Raw genomic sequence first — 17,293 nt, forward strand, 5'->3', positions numbered from 1 at the left:
GATGGTACCCACACACAGGGATGCCTACAATGCTATCTACACACAGGGATGCCTGCGGAGGCGTAGGGTCAGTGACTGTAAATCCCGTGATACCAGGGCAGTACGCCATTGGGTCAGCCTGGACTCCTACAATTACTAACATTTCCTGGTTGTTTTCTTTTTGTTCCACAGGAAATTTGTGAGAATCCCCGATTTATCATCGGTGGAGCCAACAGGACTGACATCTGCCAAGGAGATCTAGGTAGGAAGTTCCCTCCACCATGTCCTGCCCGATGCCCCAGGGCTAATCAACAGGTGCTATCTCTATTCAGGATGTGAAGAAACCAAATTCTGTTTTCTCTTTTAATGCATCTCAGAACCTTTATTTATTATTCCTTTAATTTTGTGTGTGTGTGTGTGTGTGTGTGTGTGTGTGTGTGTGTACATACCTACACACCATGGCACATACCTGTGAAAGTCAGAGAGCAGCTTGCAGGGGGGGCAGCTTTTTCCTTCTGCCAAACTCAGATCAAACTCGGATCATCATATGAGACTCCACACTAACAGAGTCTTTTGACAGAGGTACTGTTTGCCGAGAGGAGGAGCAGCCCAGGTTCTGCTGGGGAGGCCCAGGTCCTGCTGGCCTGTCATTTGGCTGTGGCACAGCTCTTCCTCTCCCACCACCTTTTTGTTCTGGGAGTACCCTCCCTGGGGCAGACTGTGAAGGCAAATTGGAGGCGTCATTAAAAGACAATTTAAAACTTAACTCCCCAGCCAGGCCTTGGTGGTGCACGCCTTTAATCCCAGCACAGGGGAGGAAGAGGCAGGTGGATCTCTGTGAGTTCGAGGCCAGCCTGGTCTACAAGAGCTAGTTCCAGGACAGGAACCAAAAGCTACGGAAAAACCCTATCTTGAAAAATCCAAAAATAAATAAATAAATAAATAAATAAATAAATAAATAAATAAATAAATAAATAAATAAATCTTAACCCCCCAAAAAGGCAAGAACAGCTGAAAAGCAAGAACAGCATAGTTTGTTCCAGAAATCAAGAGACTGAGGACCTCCTGGGTGTTGGGGCTCCCAGCACTGGGGGACACTGCCTTGAGAGTGTGGACTAAGCTCTGGCTCCTCAAACCAATACACTGCTTCCGAGGACAGGCTGCAGATCTATCCATAGGAAGTACATAGGTATCTTGGGCAGTTGGCAATCTCTCCTTACCAGCAGGGTGGTAGCTAGCCCGTGTCCCTAGTAGATAGATGTGAGACTGTCAGGGCACTGGGTTTGTCCCTTTGCCAGCCTGAGTGCCCTTTGCAGACTGGTCCTGCAGCAACTAGCCGATACACATCATGCAGATTTTCTTGATGCCGGAAGGGAAAATGGACTCACCCAGCAAAGGTGAGCTACGATCACCCACAGATCTGTCTCCAAGAAGGAAGTGAGTCTCTTTTGTAAAAAGAGGAATCAGTTGACCTTAGGAAAACATCCAGTCCTGAGAGAGTGTGTTATCTGTTTCTCACTCTCCTTGCCAGGACTCACACCAGGAGAGGACAGACAGGACATAGGGCAGTGGGAAGCATGAGCATCCCAGTTCTTCAGCCATGGGGAAACTTCTGGTGGAGGGGGCGGGTGCTGGGCTGTCTCTTTCCAGAGAGGCAGCCCGCACCTGACTAACTGGGTCTGTGTTTGCATGCAGGGGACTGCTGGTTTCTTGCAGCCATTGCTTGCCTGACCCTGAACGAGCGACTGCTTTTCCGAGTTATACCCCATGATCAAAGTTTCGTTGAAAACTATGCGGGGATCTTCCACTTCCAGGTGAGGAAATGGGGTGTGGTTGGGATGGCAGCCAGGCCTCAGCTGATGCCATAGAGATAACCACAGAGAAGGTCGGGAATGCTCAGTGTTGCCTTAAGAAATGGAAATAAAGTAACCTTCTCTTGGGTTAGTTTAACCAAGAGCCAGTCCACTTCTCCCTCGCTGTATTTCTTCTGTCTGTTCACAGTCTGTGGTTACTGACCTGTCTTTGGTCTGTTTTGTTTTGTTTTCTTTTTTGTTGTTGTTGGTTTGTTTTTATTGTTTGTTTGCTTGTTTTTGGTTTTTGAGACAGGGTTTCTACATGTAATTTTACAACCTGTCTGGAACTTGCTCTATAGACCGGGCTGCTGTGAAACTCAGAGATCCACCTGCCTCTGCCTCCTGAGAACTGGGATTAAAAGTGTGTGCCACCACTGGCCGGCATAGTCTGTCGTTTTATGTATGTGACTTGTCTGTCCTTGTTGCCTGTGTGTGGTATCTGATGTATGTGTGTGTTGGCCGCCACACCTATGTCTAGTCTCATCTCTGCCTGTTGTTTTTTTGTTTTGTTTTGTTTTTGTTTTTTCGAGACAAGGTTTCTCTGTAGCTTTGGTGCCTGTCCTGGAACTAGCTTTTGTAGACCAGGCTGACCTCAAACTACAGAGATCTGCCTGCCTCTGCCTCCCAAGTGCTGGGATTAAAGGCATGCACCATCACTGCCCGGCTCCCTGTGCCTATTTTATACGTGTCTGTTGCCTGTGTGTATGTGTGATGTGCACGTGTGTGTGTGTGTGTGTGTGTGTGTGTGTGTGTGTGTGTATCTCAATCTGTGCCTGCCTCTAAAGAGGGCTTTGCTTTGTATTTACTGAATGGCACAGAAAGCACAGCATGGTAAAGAAATTCCTTGCAATAATCTTGAACAGAGTTTTACAAGGAAAGGAGTTGTGTTACTGACCCCAAATCTCCCAGAAGAGCACTCAGAACCACAGACACAGTATCCTGTATCCACGCATTGCTTCCAACATTTATGGGATATTTCTTGCTTAAGGGTTGCTTCCAACCTATTGGCTGTTTTTGGTAAACGATTACCACAGCATGGGAAAGTATATTACTTAAGATGGAAATTACGCATTAGCTTAGGTCGTAAAGGCTGATTGCATGGGAAATCCAAAGCATACTGAGATTGGTTATGCTGATCTCTCAAAGGCCAGTTAAACAGGCCGAGGACAGAGCAGGACAGCAGGTTAAGTACATGGTCCTAGATGATCTCAAGGCGAGTTATTAACTTGGCTTCAAGGTCCAGGAAAAGTTCCGCCTCTCTGGTGTCAAGAAATATTTTCTCTTTTTATTTTTTATGGTTTATTTAACTTTATTTTATGTGCATTGGTGTGAAGGTGGAAGATCCCCTGAAACTGGATCTTTAGACAGTTGTGAGCTGTCATGTGGGTGCTGGGAATTGAACCCCGGTCCTCTGGAAGAGCAGTCAGTGCTCTTAACCACTGAGCCATCTCTCCAGCCCCAAGAAATATTTCCAGAAAATTATATGACCACACAGCCCATCCACCCACCTCTGGTCTCCTGGCCTTGACCTCCCAGCGGGTCGAGGAAAGGGTCCAAACACCTCCTGTGGGCAGTGACCCCTTGGCTGCTCCAAGCTTGTGAGGGAGCAGCTGCTGTCTGTGCTCTGTAACACACTTTCAACTGTGCCCCGCAAGGGCGGGAGGAAGGCATCCTGTCTTCTGCTCTGTGTCTATTTTTGCCCTCCAGCTGGCTGGCTGCTATGTGATTGCTGCAGCCCCCTCAGACAGATTCCTAAGATGCCTGCTCTGAAGGTGGTGGGGACCTTTGGGTTTTTACTGGGACCCCTGGGAACTGCAGCTCCTATACTCTGTACCCCTGAAAGCTGAGTCTACATCAGGTCTATCCCTGCAAGAAAATTCTAGTCGTCTGGGCATTTAGTTGCGAGTTTGATCCAGACCTGAAATTATTGGTGCTAGGATTAATTTATCCACTAGAACTTTTCTGGGTACTGATCATTTGACTCAGAGACAAATTCTAGATTGGAAAAAGAAAACAGAAAAAAAGAAAGAAAGAAAGACAGACAGACTTAAGTTAGCCCAACAGCTTCATGAGATTTCAACTCAATCCTGGGCACACACTGGAATCACTTGGAATACATGAAAGTTCTTATAGCGGGTCTGTCCCAGATCTCTAGGCAAGGGAGGAAAGTGTCAGGTCCTAAGATATTCACAGAGTGTCCAGAACTGGGTTGGGCTTTCGGCAGACATGTAGTTTCTGTCTCACATGCGTAGCTCACAGTGTATTTAGAGATAGAGTCCCACACTCCAAAGCAAGCTTCAGGTGCAAAGCCTGGGAAATGGTAGCTGAGGCTCAGAGCCCCGCGGGATGTGGACTCAGGTCAGGGCAGACAATGGATGTGACGGTGTTCCTCGCTTCTTGCAGTTCTGGCGCTATGGAGACTGGGTGGATGTGGTTATTGATGACTGTCTGCCAACATACAACAATCAGCTGGTTTTCACCAAATCCAACCACCGCAATGAGTTCTGGAGCGCCCTGCTGGAGAAGGCTTATGCTAAGTAAGGCGACTGTTAGGATGGGAGACTGGACTACGGGTGGGGAAAGGATTTGAGAATTCAGCCGAAGTCTCAGTCACATTGGGCTAGGCATGTGTACACATGCTCGTGTGTAGTGTGGGTGTTTAGCTAAGACCCTGTGTCAGCCTGAGATCAGGTCCAGGAAGTAGGAGGCCTAATTGAAAAACATAAAGTTAATGAGAAGAAGTAAAGATGTGTGTGATACATCTTCGGCTTCCTGAAGCTGGCTCTTGATCCTGCCTTCCTGACGGTGTGTCTAGTCTTGCATTAGCTCACTGCATCTCTGGAGCTCAGCCAGGTTGTCTCTTACCTTAGACTCTCTGCCTCTGCTGCTGGGCTCAGCAGACAGTGGAAGAGTACCTTGGGGAGATGGGGGGAGTACAGACAATGCTTCTGGCTCTCTGTGGCCTTGTGTTAACTTAACTAATCACACCTCCTGGAACTCCCAGAGTCTAGATTGGCTTTTGTCCTCTCTCCAAGGCTCCATGGTTCCTATGAAGCTCTAAAAGGTGGGAACACCACCGAAGCCATGGAGGACTTCACAGGAGGGGTGACGGAGTTTTTTGAGATCAAAGATGCACCCAGTGACATGTACAAGATCATGAGGAAAGCCATCGAGAGAGGTTCCCTCATGGGCTGCTCCATCGATGTAAGTCTGGTTCTCAGGAAGCCTTCTACTTTTAGCAACACGCTGCTCCTGCTGGGATAGGGTGAATGTTGTTTCATTTTAAGAAGCAAGAGCCAGATGGTGAGATGGCTCATTGGTAAGGGCACTCGCTACTAACCCTGGGGCCCTAGGTCTGATCCTTGGAATCCTCAGGAGAAAGGGACCTCCACAACCTGTCATTTGACTGTGCATGCATCCCACACCCCACACTAATAAACATTAAAAAAAAAACTACCAGTAATTCCAACAATTTGCAATTTAGAAGTTGAGGCAGGAGGACTGCTATTTCTGGCCAACCTGGGATGCATAGTGAAATCCTGCTTTAAAAAAATAAAAAGCATGAATGATTCTTGACTTTAAAATTGGCAGCTTTTCAAGGGAAATGTATTCCTGGGAGTGAGGGGTAGCTTTCAATAAAGACTGAGCAATGGCATTCCAAGGCCTAGAGTTCAGGTAGAAATGGATCCAGAGGCTCCACTGACAGGCCTCCTTTGTCAGACTGCTCAGTGCAAACACATCCCCAAGGCCAGCTGTGTCACTGGCTGTAGATCTATGCCCACCATTGCCCTTAGGAATGGTAGTCGCTCCCTAGCCACTGAGCTATGACATCACCTCAGTCCTTGGGCTTTGTGCTACCGTCTGGACCATCCCCTGAGTCCCTCTCTCAGTGCATCACGGTGAGACAGGGACAAGGAGAGGACCCACCATGGCCTGGGTTCCATGTAGATTGCTTTGGGACTAGCAGTCTGGGCAATTCCATTTCAGAGGAAGCTAACTCCTCCTTTCTCTCCCAGCACTCCCTGAGTAGGAAGGTTTGGCTGTCAGTCAGCACAGGCCGCTACACAGGAGAGCCCTCTTCCTTATTGCTCTCCTGCATCTTTTCTGCCTTTGTGCACAGTTGATATCTCCTCTTCTGATCTGTCTGTCACTCCTTTCTCCTGTCTCCTTCCCCTCCCTCCCTTGTTTTCTCTTTCCCTCTCCTGGGTTCTCTGCTCCCCTTCCCACCGGGCCTCAGGACGGCACGAACATGACTTACGGGACCTCTCCTTCGGGTCTGAACATGGGGGACTTGATTGCACGGATGGTGAGAAATATGGATAACTCGCTGCTCAGAGACTCAGACCTGGACCCCAGGGGCTCAGATGACAGACCAACAAGGGTGTGTACATCTCCAGCTGTCACAACTGACCTGCATCCCATCCTGACGTCAGCTCCCGAGAGCAGTCAGTGGCAACAGAACAAACTCCCTCTCCTTTGTGTGCTCTACCTGGAAGGCACACATGATACCGAAGGACTGAGCCATACAAAAAGACAGAGGAAAATTAATAGCCTATGTTTTCCCATCTAAAGATAACTGCCCAGCATTTGATATATGGTCTTTCTGGAGCATACTTAAACCATATTTTTGTTTTTAAATTTATCTTATTATATGTTACATCTTTGCAGCCTGTCTTTTCTTTTTCTTTCACTTTTTTGTCAGATTCATATTTTAAGTATTTTAGTATTCTTTTATATCATTTTAGTACCCGCACAATATTCTAATGTGGAAATATGTTATAGTTTACTTACTAATATTCTGTTATTGAAAAGCTAGAGGTTTTTTTTTAAAAGTCTGTTTTCAAAAGTGCTATAATAAGCTTCTTAATAGAAACATCTTGGTATATATCCACAATGGCCTCCATAAGACCAAGTCCCAAGTCAAAATGGGCCAAAATGATAGTCTGTGTAGAGCTGAAAGTCATCTCAGGAAGCCTCCGAGGTCTAGGCATGAATGCTATGCCCTAGCCTGGGTCAAATGGGGAACAAAATCCAAGATATTAAGATACAAAATTCCAGACTAACCCGTCACCCTTAAGAAAGATTCAGGAATGCAAACCCACGTGGCTCTCAGAAGCCACCCACACCAAAGCTGTTGTTACCAGCCCCCTGGTGCTGGGAGCCTGTGGAGCGCTCAGTGGGACTTCCTGGTCTACCCTTCTGCAGAAGAACCCTCAGGACTACAGCTTGACCTGGGACAGCCCTCTCTGTACTGAGTGTAGTTCTGTCACAGCAGCGAACCTTCCAGTAATCCCAGTAGGGAGTAGGGATCGGGTTTTCTTGACTTTCATGTCCTAGGTAGATGTGAGGGAGGTAGGGTAATGTCAACAGTTTAGAGCTACAGTTTTTTTTTAATATTTATTTATTATGTATACAATATTCTGTTTGTGTGTATGCCTGCAGGCCAGAAGAGGGCACCAGACCCCATTACAGATGGTTGGTTGTGAGCCACCATGTGGTTGCTGGGAATTGAACTCAGGACCTTTGGAAGAGCAGGCAATGCTCTTAACCTCTAAGCCATCTCTCCAGCCCCGCTACAGGTTTTTTTTTTAACTCCCTTTCTCAATTCCTTTTTTTGGGAATAGTCCACTCTGGATGGGCTCAGGGGAAGGCAGATAGACCTCAGCTGTCCCCTCTGCTCCTCTGAGGAAGCCTAGAAAGGAGGAACAAATTCTTTCCCTCACCTTCTATTCCAGCACCCACCTTGCTCTCTGGTCATCAGGGCAGAGTGATCAGCTAGGGGTCTGGGACTGCACCTCCCCATTGCCCTTGAAAAACTAGTGAGGTCTGATCCTGGCCATAAGGCATACTGTCAGGGAAATGAACCGTCCTTAGTCTGAGGTAACTAAGAAGCGAACCAGGGTCAACCCTTGTCTCCGAGCAGCAGAACCTCTACCCCCCAGTTCCTGACTGTCTGGTTCTCGCTCTGCAGACAATTGTTCCCGTGCAGTATGAGACGAGAATGGCCTGTGGGCTGGTGAAAGGTCATGCCTATTCGGTCACTGGGCTGGAGGAGGTGAGTCCTGTGGAGCTTGGTGGGACACGGGAACACAGCCGAGTTGACCTCTTAAAGTCTGGACAACTGTCTGTGCCTCCTTCACAACTGAAAGAGCTAGCCCGTCAGGTCCAAGCTGGCTTCCTGCCGGGGAGGGGGCTATGGGACAAACTAGAGGTATAAGAGGCTGTGGATGCCCTCAGTTCATCTCTGTGTGAAGCGAATGTACCTGCCTGTGTGATGTGTGTGGAGGCCAGAGACCAGCATTGGCTATCCCTGGTTCACCTTACTGTGAGGCAGTGTCTCCCACTGAGCATGGGCCTTGCTAATTGGTTAGCTAATTGGTCAGTGAGCTCCAGGCATATGCTCCTCCCTGTACTGGGGTTACAGACATGCTTAGCTGTGCCACCTTTTCACATGGCTGCTGGGGATCCAAACTCGGGTTTCTAGTCTTGCCCAGCAGATATTTCACCAACTGAGCCATTTCCCTTTCTTTGCTTTTAATGGTGAAGATGGGAGTTTTTCTAGTATTTCCAAGGGAAATACTGCTTTTGTCCTACAAAGTTGGATTTGAGTATTGCCATGTTTCCTGTTCTTTCATGTTCATTTTCAATATGTTGCTTCCTGTGGGGTTGCTGGAGTTTCCTGGGTCATTTCCCAGGCAGGAACATTGTGAAGTGGTTACATTCAGTTGGGTATGCTATGCCCTAAGAACGGGCTGAGGGAGTGTCTGCAACCCCCACTGCATGGGACTGGAGAATGGGGCATCTTTTTCTAGTTGGTTCACCTGTAGTTTAGCCAGCGGGAGCCCCTTTAAAAACCCACACAGAAGGTTGGTAAGGTGATCCTGTTGGTAAAAGCACTTATTGTGCAAGTCTGAAACCTGGTAGAGGAGAAGACTGAGCTAGGCAGTGGTGGTGCACGCCTTTAATCCCAGCACTCAGGAGGCAGAGGCGGGTGGATCTCTGAGTTCAAGACCAGCCTGGTCTAAAGAATGAATTCTGGGACAAGCTCCAAAGGCACACAGAGAAACCCTGTCTTGAAAAAACAAAAAGAAAAAAGAAAAAGGAGGGGGCGGGGGAGAAGGCACCCTCACATCACACACATGCATGCACACGCCTGCACGAGCACACACAGTAAAAATAAGAGCTGAAGAGGAGGTGGCTCAGCAGTAAGGAGCACTTATTGTTCTTCCAGAGGACCTGGGTTTGGTTTCCAGCACTGTTAGGCTGGTCACAACTACCCATAACTCTAGTTCCAGGGGATCTGACAGCCTCTGGCCTGCTCAGGCACGTGGCACGTGGTGCACATAACCCATACATCCACATAAAGAAAAAGTAACAAAAGAGAAATGAAGGAAAATCCACACAGAAATGCTTAATATGTTTCTAGAGCCTCACCATAAACGCTCACCTTCTACCAACACATAAAATGGCCGGGCTCCTTACCCGGTCAGCAAGGGCCAGCCAGGCAGTTCTCATACTGAGTTCTTCAGCTTCTATCCCAGATCTCAGAGCAAGTCAGACACCCCATCTTTCCAAACTTGTTGTCTCCTTGCCCCAGGCCCTGTTCAAAGGCGAGAAGGTGAAGCTGGTGCGTCTGCGGAACCCCTGGGGCCAGGTGGAGTGGAACGGCTCTTGGAGTGATGGGTAGGTGGGGCAGACCATGGAGCAAGGGAGCCTGGGGACACACTGTTGGGTTGGAGACCAAACCATGAGAGTTGGTACTGGTGCAGCATCACCTTCAAACCAGTGATCTGCAGAGAAGGGTACAGGTGTGTGGGCTCCCCAGAGGGGCCGGAGGTGGAAACGAGAACCAGGGACTCAGTGAACATAATGACGATTATAGACTTGAAAGGAATGATTTTGGGGGAGAGGCAGCTCAAGACAGGGTTTCTCTGTGTAGTCCTGGCTGTCCTGGAACTCACTCTGTAGACCAGGCTGGTCTCAAATGCAAGAGATCCTCCTGACTCTGCCTCTGCCTCCCGAGTGCTGGGATTAAAGGTGTGCACCACCACCACCCAGTGAAAGGAATGATTCTAGAAGCGTCTCAGTGCAGGACGTTTGCAGGACACAGACAATTTCCTTCTTAGTGCCTTTGCCTCTTCTGTAAAAGAGCAATACCAGCTCTTTGCAGGTGGCTCGAATGAGGGGTAGACGTAGACTGGGGAGGTGCTCACCTGAGACAAGCTAGCCTCTCCTTTGACGACCACACTCGAAGTCCCCAAAGTCCTGTGAAAGAATTTTCCTGCGTACCCCTGGTCAGAGTGGGCTGCGGACCACAAGACAACCACCACAGAGACGTCATCAAAGGCTCCAGAACTTCACAGCCCCTCTAGGGGTCTCCCTTCACGCTTTGGGTGGGATGGGTTACTTGGAGGTAGCGCTGTATGAAGGGCGCTCTGTGCTGTGGGAGGCCCTCCCTGTCTCATCATTATCTCTTCCACTAGTCCAAGTCACCTGCAATGACCTTGCTGTGTTTTCCAGACTAACTCGGTGCCTTAACACAGTTCCTGCTGACTCCTCTCTTGCAGGAGCTGCTGAATGGGGATCCTGTCTCCCACCAATTTCCACTTTAATTCCAGGGCACCCTGACTCCAAGCACACCCTGAACCCCATTTAGCTTAACTCTAACTCAGCGAGCCTAGAAAGTATAAAAGCGTCCATGCTTTGAGAAATGGTGCTGGCTGTTTCTGCCTGGAAAGAAGAGCCATCTACATGCTGGATCTTAGTATCTCAGTGGGGAACCAAGCTAGCAGTTCCGATGGGCTATTTCATGAACACATCATAGTTCCGGGGTAGATGACGTACTTTTTCCCTTTTGTGGCTGAGGGAGTCGAAGCTGACAGGTCGAGGGACATGTCCAAGGATACACAGCTGACTGCTATCACAGGAGAATCCAGTTTGCCTATTTGCAGAATCCAGTTCTTAATGAGGAGGCTAGAAGACTCAGCCAGAGACAGTGAAGTCCTTGTGAACCTATTCGAGGAGTTTGGTCTTAGCATTGAAGGTGGCAGGAAATGATTGCAGGCCTCCCCACCGAGGGTAGCAGGTCGGAGCTGCGTTTCCATGGCTCATACTGGCTGTGGTCTAGATGCGGGCTTCTCTAACTTGGTATTTCTCTGACCCTCTGTCCCAGCCCACATTAGGCCTCCCCTTCCTCATCCTCCTTCCTTAATCCCTCTATTTTCCCACCAGTTGGAAGGACTGGAGCTTTGTGGACAAAGATGAAAAGGACCGTCTCCAGCATCAGGTCACTGAGGATGGAGAGTTCTGGTAAGTTCACGACCCAGGCAGGGAGGTGAAACCTCAGTTTCCAATCAGAAGTCACCAGGCTCCATCTGCACCCTGTCTTCCCACTCAGGATCAAGGCTCACTAAGATGAAATTCCGACGAGAGACTGCCAATTCCTAGTAATGACTGAGCTCGGGCCAAGGCCAATGTCCAGCAGCTCTTGTTGCAGCCACCCCTGTGCACTGGCCACCCCTGTGCACTGGCCACTCCTGTGCACTGGCCACCCCTGACGTAGTTCTCTTCTGAGCCAAGAGGCTTTTCTTACCTGATTCCCAGTGCCTCCCTTATTCTGGTCATGTCAGCCTTCTGAACCTCAGCTGCCAGGAGGGTCCCAAGTGACATCTTTTTTCCCTGTGCCTAAAATGGGCCTGGCAATGAACATTTTAGAGAATGATTTTCCATCCAGCGCTCTCTTATCGAAGACAAATGAGGAGTCACTACTATAAGACATGGTGGGGGCTGGAGAGATGGCTCAGAGGTTAAGAGCATTGCCTGCTCTTCCAAAGGTCCTGAGTTCAATTCCCAGCAACCACATGGTGGCTCACAACCATCTGTAATGAGATCTGGTGCCCTCTTCTGGCCTGCAGGCATACACACAGACAGAAATTGTATACATAATAAATAAATAAATATTTTTAAAAAAAGACATGGTGATAGTGTGGGGTCGATATGTTAGGGGGGCAGCGCCAGGCACACACCTGTAAGTCCATCATTTGGTAGACAGGCAGGAAGATCGAAAGTCAAAGGTCAACCTAGACTACACCATGAAATCCTGTCTCTCAAAAGCAAATGAGCAAATGCACCAGCATTGCCAGGGTCTTCTGGGGACTTTATTGGGTGGGAGTAGCCCTTGCCTTCCCTTCCCCAGCCTGTGTGAGCCTCTCCTCTTCCAACCCCTCAGGATGTCATACGAAGACTTTGTCTACCATTTCACAAAGCTGGAGATCTGTAACCTCACGGCGGACGCCCTGGAGTCTGACAAGCTCCAGACCTGGACGGTGTCTGTAAACGAGGGCCGCTGGGTGAGGGGCTGTTCAGCCGGAGGCTGCCGCAACTTCCCAGGTGGGAGAACCTTGAGATGGGGGAGGGTCTGGGCACTGCTCATTCCAGGTAGACCAATATTAGCCCGCATTTACTGAGTCTGTGCTGAGCTTAAGGCGTGCACTGTCTCATTAAATCCTCCTCGTTTACGGAAGGGCACAACCATGCTGAGGAATCCCTAATGGGGAGTGGGTAGCAACTCCCTGATACATTTGCTTTAGCGAAGGTTTAAGCAGGAAGCTGTCAGAACACCATGTCAGTCCTGCTGAAGGTACTACAGCAATCCATGGCAGAAATGCCGAAAGCCTGGTCAAGTCAGGGGCTTCAGAGATGGAGGGGAGAATTCAGATTTAGGGATGGAATAATGAACGATACCAGTGGTCCCAGAACAATGACTGAGTGGATGAGCTTTTGATGTGGTTGGTTGTGAAGATATAGGAAGAGGACCTCAGATAATGGCACGAGAAGTTTGAAGCACCCATTGACTATCAAGGCAAGTATTTGTTACATAGACTCGAAGTCATCTACATCTTAGAGTAGACTCAGCTATATGATCAAAACTCATTGGAGAGGACAAAGAGCGATGATGGTTCAGCATATAAAGAGCTTGCCTGATAAACTGAGTCTGGATCCCCAGAACCCACATAAAAGTCAGGCACAGTCAGTAATGTGTTCGTAAGTCCAGAGATCTACAGTAATATGAGAAATGGAGACAAGAGAATTCCCAGCAGCTCAGACCCTCAGACAAGGTGGACGGAGAGGATTGGTGCTCAAGGTTGCCCTTTGACCCCCATGCCCATGCCATGGCATGCATGCACCTGCTTTCCTACACAAACACACATAATCATATACACATAACATTCATACGAAAAAGTAAATCAATGCAAGGAAATGGATGGTAGAGAAGGGGTCGTTAGACAAGAAGCTGAGCTAAGATACATAGTTCAGGTATCATGGGAACGTAGGGCTCAGTTAGAAAGCAGAAGTCACACCTGGGTTTCTCTGTGTAGCCCTGGCTGTTCTGAAACTTGCTCTGTAGACCAGGCTGGTCTCAAATTCAGAGATCCATCAGCCTCTGCCTCCTGATTCCTGGGTTTAAAGGCGTGTGCTGCCACCACCTGGCTCATTGAGGAATTTTTACGCAACCCTGGGTATATAGGTGTATAGAATTGTCTCAAAAAATTAAAAGAAAATAAACTTATTTTATTTTAAAACAATTTGTTAGTGCACATATAAGTTTACCACTATTAAAGACAAAAGCAAATGAGTATGTTGGGGGATAGATGTACTTATTTACTTTTATACAAAGATTTAAATCTTGCTGAATATTAGATATGATAGGACACAGAACATCTTCAACATTTTTTTGGAATTGACAGATATTTTGATGTTATAATTGGCAATTTTGAGAATTACATTTATATAAACAAGTAGCATAAAATGGCAGCAGTAACTTTAGGATTATTTCAGAAGTGTCTGGGCATTCTGTCTTAATTCTAAGTCAAAATCCATTTAATGGGGACTAAAGAAATGGCTTGGTGGTAAAGAGCACTTACTGCTCTTGCAGAGGACCAAGGTTTGGTTCCCAGCATCCATATGACGGTCCTTATCTGACCTCCTTGAGCACCAGGCATGCATGTGGCACACAGACCTATACACATATACGTAAAAATCTATAAGTTACCCCTCACAAAGGGGACCTAGGAGACAGGTTCCCTGTCTCATTTTCCTTCCTGTCCTTTCTCCATATCTGAACGTGGATTTCCTTTTGTGGGGCACAGACACTTTCTGGACCAACCCACAGTACCGTCTAAAGCTCCTGGAGGAGGATGATGACCCCGATGACTCTGAAGTGATCTGCAGCTTCCTGGTGGCTCTGATGCAGAAGAACAGACGCAAGGACCGGAAGCTGGGAGCCAATCTCTTCACCATTGGCTTTGCGATCTACGAGGTATGGAGACCCTGCCGGCACCAGCACAGGAAACACGCCCTTCCAGTGGGGAGAATCTGGCGTTTGCAGCAGGTCCTCAGTAACCGTTCGAGCTCCTGCTCTCGGGCCCACACATTTGTCACCAGCATAAATGTCACGGGAGCAGCGGATAGGACTGGGGCTGCCTGGGTGGGTAGCAGGAGTTAGTCTGCAGTCACTCTAGAGTTGCTGACATTCCCTTCTTCCAGCTCTGTACCCTCATTCATAACACAGGTGTTGTTTCTCTATTTTGCTTTCAGGTTCCCAAAGAGGTAAAGCAGTGGCGGTGGCCGGCAGTGGTGTACAGCATTCTTGGGGGCCCTAAGTCTGTCTGTGACTCCCTGAGAAGCTTCCTGGTAGGGCCGATGATCAAGGATGATAGGAGGGTAGCATACCCCGTGATGTGCCTTTTCTCCCTTTCACCAGGATACACTGCCCATCAAACACAAACCTTCACACACTCATTCTTTTGCACGTATACACTTATGGAGACACGTTCTAAAGGTGGTTGCTTTCTGGGATTTCTGGGGAATCACCTCCTTCAGAACCCAGTCAAGGTCCTTCCCTGTCTCTGGGGCACTTGTCAACCTGAGGGATTTGGAGTTGAGGATCATAGGTTCTGGTGAGTGGTCCTGTCTAGGGAAAGTATAGGCCTGACCTTCATTTCTGGATCACAAAAAAGGAATGGGAAGTGAGATCTGGAATGTCTGTGCTGTTGAGCAATCAGAGGCCTTAGGAATTAAAAGTAGGCAGGTGGAGACTATGAAACGAATGACCAAGGAGTTAGGAAGGAGCCCTTGGAGGGGACTAAGAGCAGGTCCTGGCCGCCCTCCGGAGAGCTCAGGTGTCTTGGGTTCTTGTCCTCAGATGCACGGGAATAAGCAACACCTGCAGAAGGACTTTTTCTTGTACAATGCCTCCAAGGCCAGAAGCAAAACCTATATCAACATGCGGGAAGTGTCCCAGCGCTTTCGCCTGCCCCCTAGCGAGTACGTCATTGTGCCTTCCACCTACGAGCCCCATCAGGAGGGGGAATTCATCCTCCGGGTCTTCTCTGAGAAGAGGAATCTCTCTGAGTGAGTACCAGCCTGATGTGCCCTACCTGCCCCTAAGCGGTCACTCATCCGGCTCATCCTCTACCCCAGAGGCAGCTGGACCAATCTCCTACCAGGCTCTTGGGACACACCCCCTGGCCTTTCATTCACCCCTTTGATTACTTTCTGCAGCCCTGACAGTTAAAGCCAGGTCCTCATGCATGGCAGACAAGCACTCTGTCATGACTTTGATCTCACTTTTTTGGGGGAGAGGGTTTAACTAAGTGTCCCAGGCTGACCTTGAACTTATTCAGATTGGCGTTAAACCTTTGACCATCCCATCCTCCTAAGGAGTTGCAGTTATAGCCCTGTGGTGCCAGAGTAGCCCACAAAACTATATTCATTCCATTCATCCTGTGGCTATTTCTTGAGCGCCCATTCTACCCAGGTACTCTTATAGGCACTGGGTTTAGGGAACAGAAGAAGCTCACTACCTTCACAGAGCGTAACACTCTAGGGACAAAGGACAAGGAAACATTGTGACATCTCAGATTTATAGAAAGGATAAGCAGCAAAAATTAAGCACAGAGTAGGTATATGAGACATTGAGGGTGGTTGAGCTGCAAGGGAAGCCAGCTAGGCTACATCTCCGCCTTTGGTCACAGATGCACTGACAGACTGATGCTCTGAGTTCTGTCTCTGGAAGAGATGCAGGGGGAGGTGGCTGGGCCATGCTCAGTGGGAACACTGACAGCACCAACAAGTAGCCGTGCTCCTAGGCTTTTCTGGGAATGGTTACATGGGGCTAACTCCTGGGTGAAGGTGTAGTCCCAGGGTTCTTTTAGATTATGTCTCATCTCGACCACCAAGAAGTCATGTGACCTGAACAAGTTCTTGGAGCGCTTCCTGCTTGGTCTGGGGGTATACTGAGACACTCTGTGTTTGTGGTTTTCACAGGGAAGCTGAAAACACAATCTCTGTGGATCGGCCAGTGGTAAGTAACTAGGTTCTTAGATATGAGACGATCTCTGGGGGATCACATTCCCAGACCAGGCAGGGGCAGGGAGTGGTGGAAAGGGGTATTGGCGAGGGCAGTCTAATGTGCAGGACAGAAGGAAAACGATTCTACAATGGAAGAACCACTTGGTCGGTCAGAAGCCAGGAATGTGGAAGAGGAGAAAGCGTTTTGTCAGTTAAAGGAAGGCGGCTGGACTTAGGAAGCCAAGGCAAGGGCAGCTCACGTTGGGCTGTGAGGTTGGAGCACATCCGATTTCTCACTCAGAGAAAAGGAAGTGTGCTGGCTCAGGACCCAGGGTCAGAGCCTGGATCATTCACCTCCCACTTTGGTGACCCAAACAAGTTACAGAACCCCTCTGACTCAGTTTTCTACTCTGAAAAATGGGAATAATACTAATGCCCTGGCCATGCTTGTGGGGTTTAAATCAGTAAGCTCCCACATGAGGTGCGGCGTGTGAGCCACATGGGATTTCCAAGTTCTCCTCACATGTGTGGTTTGCAACAGTTTTTCCCAACGTTCTAAGAAGTGGATGAGGTTGGCATCTCGGCTTTTCACAAGAGAAAGTGGTACCTCAGTAGGTTAAATGGCTTCCTGGCATTCCCAAAGGCAGGAAGTGTCAGGCAGGGGCTAAGAACTCAAGTTCAGATTCTCCTACCTTCTAACCTACAGAAGCACAGAATGTGTGTGTGTGTGTGTGTGTGTGTGCGCGCGCACGCACATGTGTGTATGTGTATGGTATGTATGTGTGTGTGGTGTGTATATGTGTGTGTGTGGTGCATATGTGTGGGCATAATATGTATGTGTGTGGTATGTAGTGTGTGTGGTGTGTATGTGGGTGTGGTGTATAATGTGCATGTGTGGTGTGTATGTATGTGTGTGTGGTGTGTAATGTGGGGATGGTACATAATGTGCGTGTGGTGTGTATATGGGTATGGTGTGTAATGTGCATGTATGATGTGTCTGTATGTGTGGTGTGTAATGTGCAGGTGTGGTGTGTATGTGTGTGGTGTGTATGTGTGTGTGGTGTGTATGTGTGTGTGGTGTGTATGTATGTGTGGTGTGTATGTGTGTG

At 48.4% G+C, this 17,293-nt stretch overlaps 1 protein-coding gene across 4 annotated transcripts in view; it reads left to right on the forward strand.

Annotated features, from left to right (window-relative positions):
• Capn3 (calpain 3) overlaps positions 1 to 17,293 on the forward strand; it is a 44,111-nt gene that overhangs the window by 19,604 nt on the left and 7,214 nt on the right. For 2 of the 4 annotated variants that reach the window (XM_005364304.2, XM_005364306.2), the window contains exons 2-14: positions 172 to 241; positions 1,675 to 1,793; positions 4,236 to 4,369; positions 4,868 to 5,036; positions 6,070 to 6,213; positions 7,804 to 7,887; positions 9,430 to 9,515; positions 11,064 to 11,141; positions 12,061 to 12,221; positions 13,982 to 14,151; positions 14,430 to 14,441; positions 15,037 to 15,245; positions 16,161 to 16,197. In XM_005364304.2, the coding sequence (XP_005364361.1) occupies positions 172 to 241; positions 1,675 to 1,793; positions 4,236 to 4,369; positions 4,868 to 5,036; positions 6,070 to 6,213; positions 7,804 to 7,887; positions 9,430 to 9,515; positions 11,064 to 11,141; positions 12,061 to 12,221; positions 13,982 to 14,151; positions 14,430 to 14,441; positions 15,037 to 15,245; positions 16,161 to 16,197 (1,473 nt within the window). The remainder of the gene's footprint in view (positions 1 to 171; positions 242 to 1,674; positions 1,794 to 4,235; positions 4,370 to 4,867; positions 5,037 to 6,069; positions 6,214 to 7,803; positions 7,888 to 9,429; positions 9,516 to 11,063; positions 11,142 to 12,060; positions 12,222 to 13,981; positions 14,152 to 14,429; positions 14,442 to 15,036; positions 15,246 to 16,160; positions 16,198 to 17,293) is intronic. The other 2 variants (XM_005364307.2, XM_005364308.2) reach the window with 1 other exon arrangement.

The sequence above is a fragment of the Microtus ochrogaster genome (genome assembly GCF_000317375.1).
Source record: "Microtus ochrogaster isolate Prairie Vole_2 chromosome 14 unlocalized genomic scaffold, MicOch1.0 chr14_random_1, whole genome shotgun sequence".
NCBI classification, from domain to species: domain Eukaryota; kingdom Metazoa; phylum Chordata; class Mammalia; order Rodentia; family Cricetidae; genus Microtus; species Microtus ochrogaster.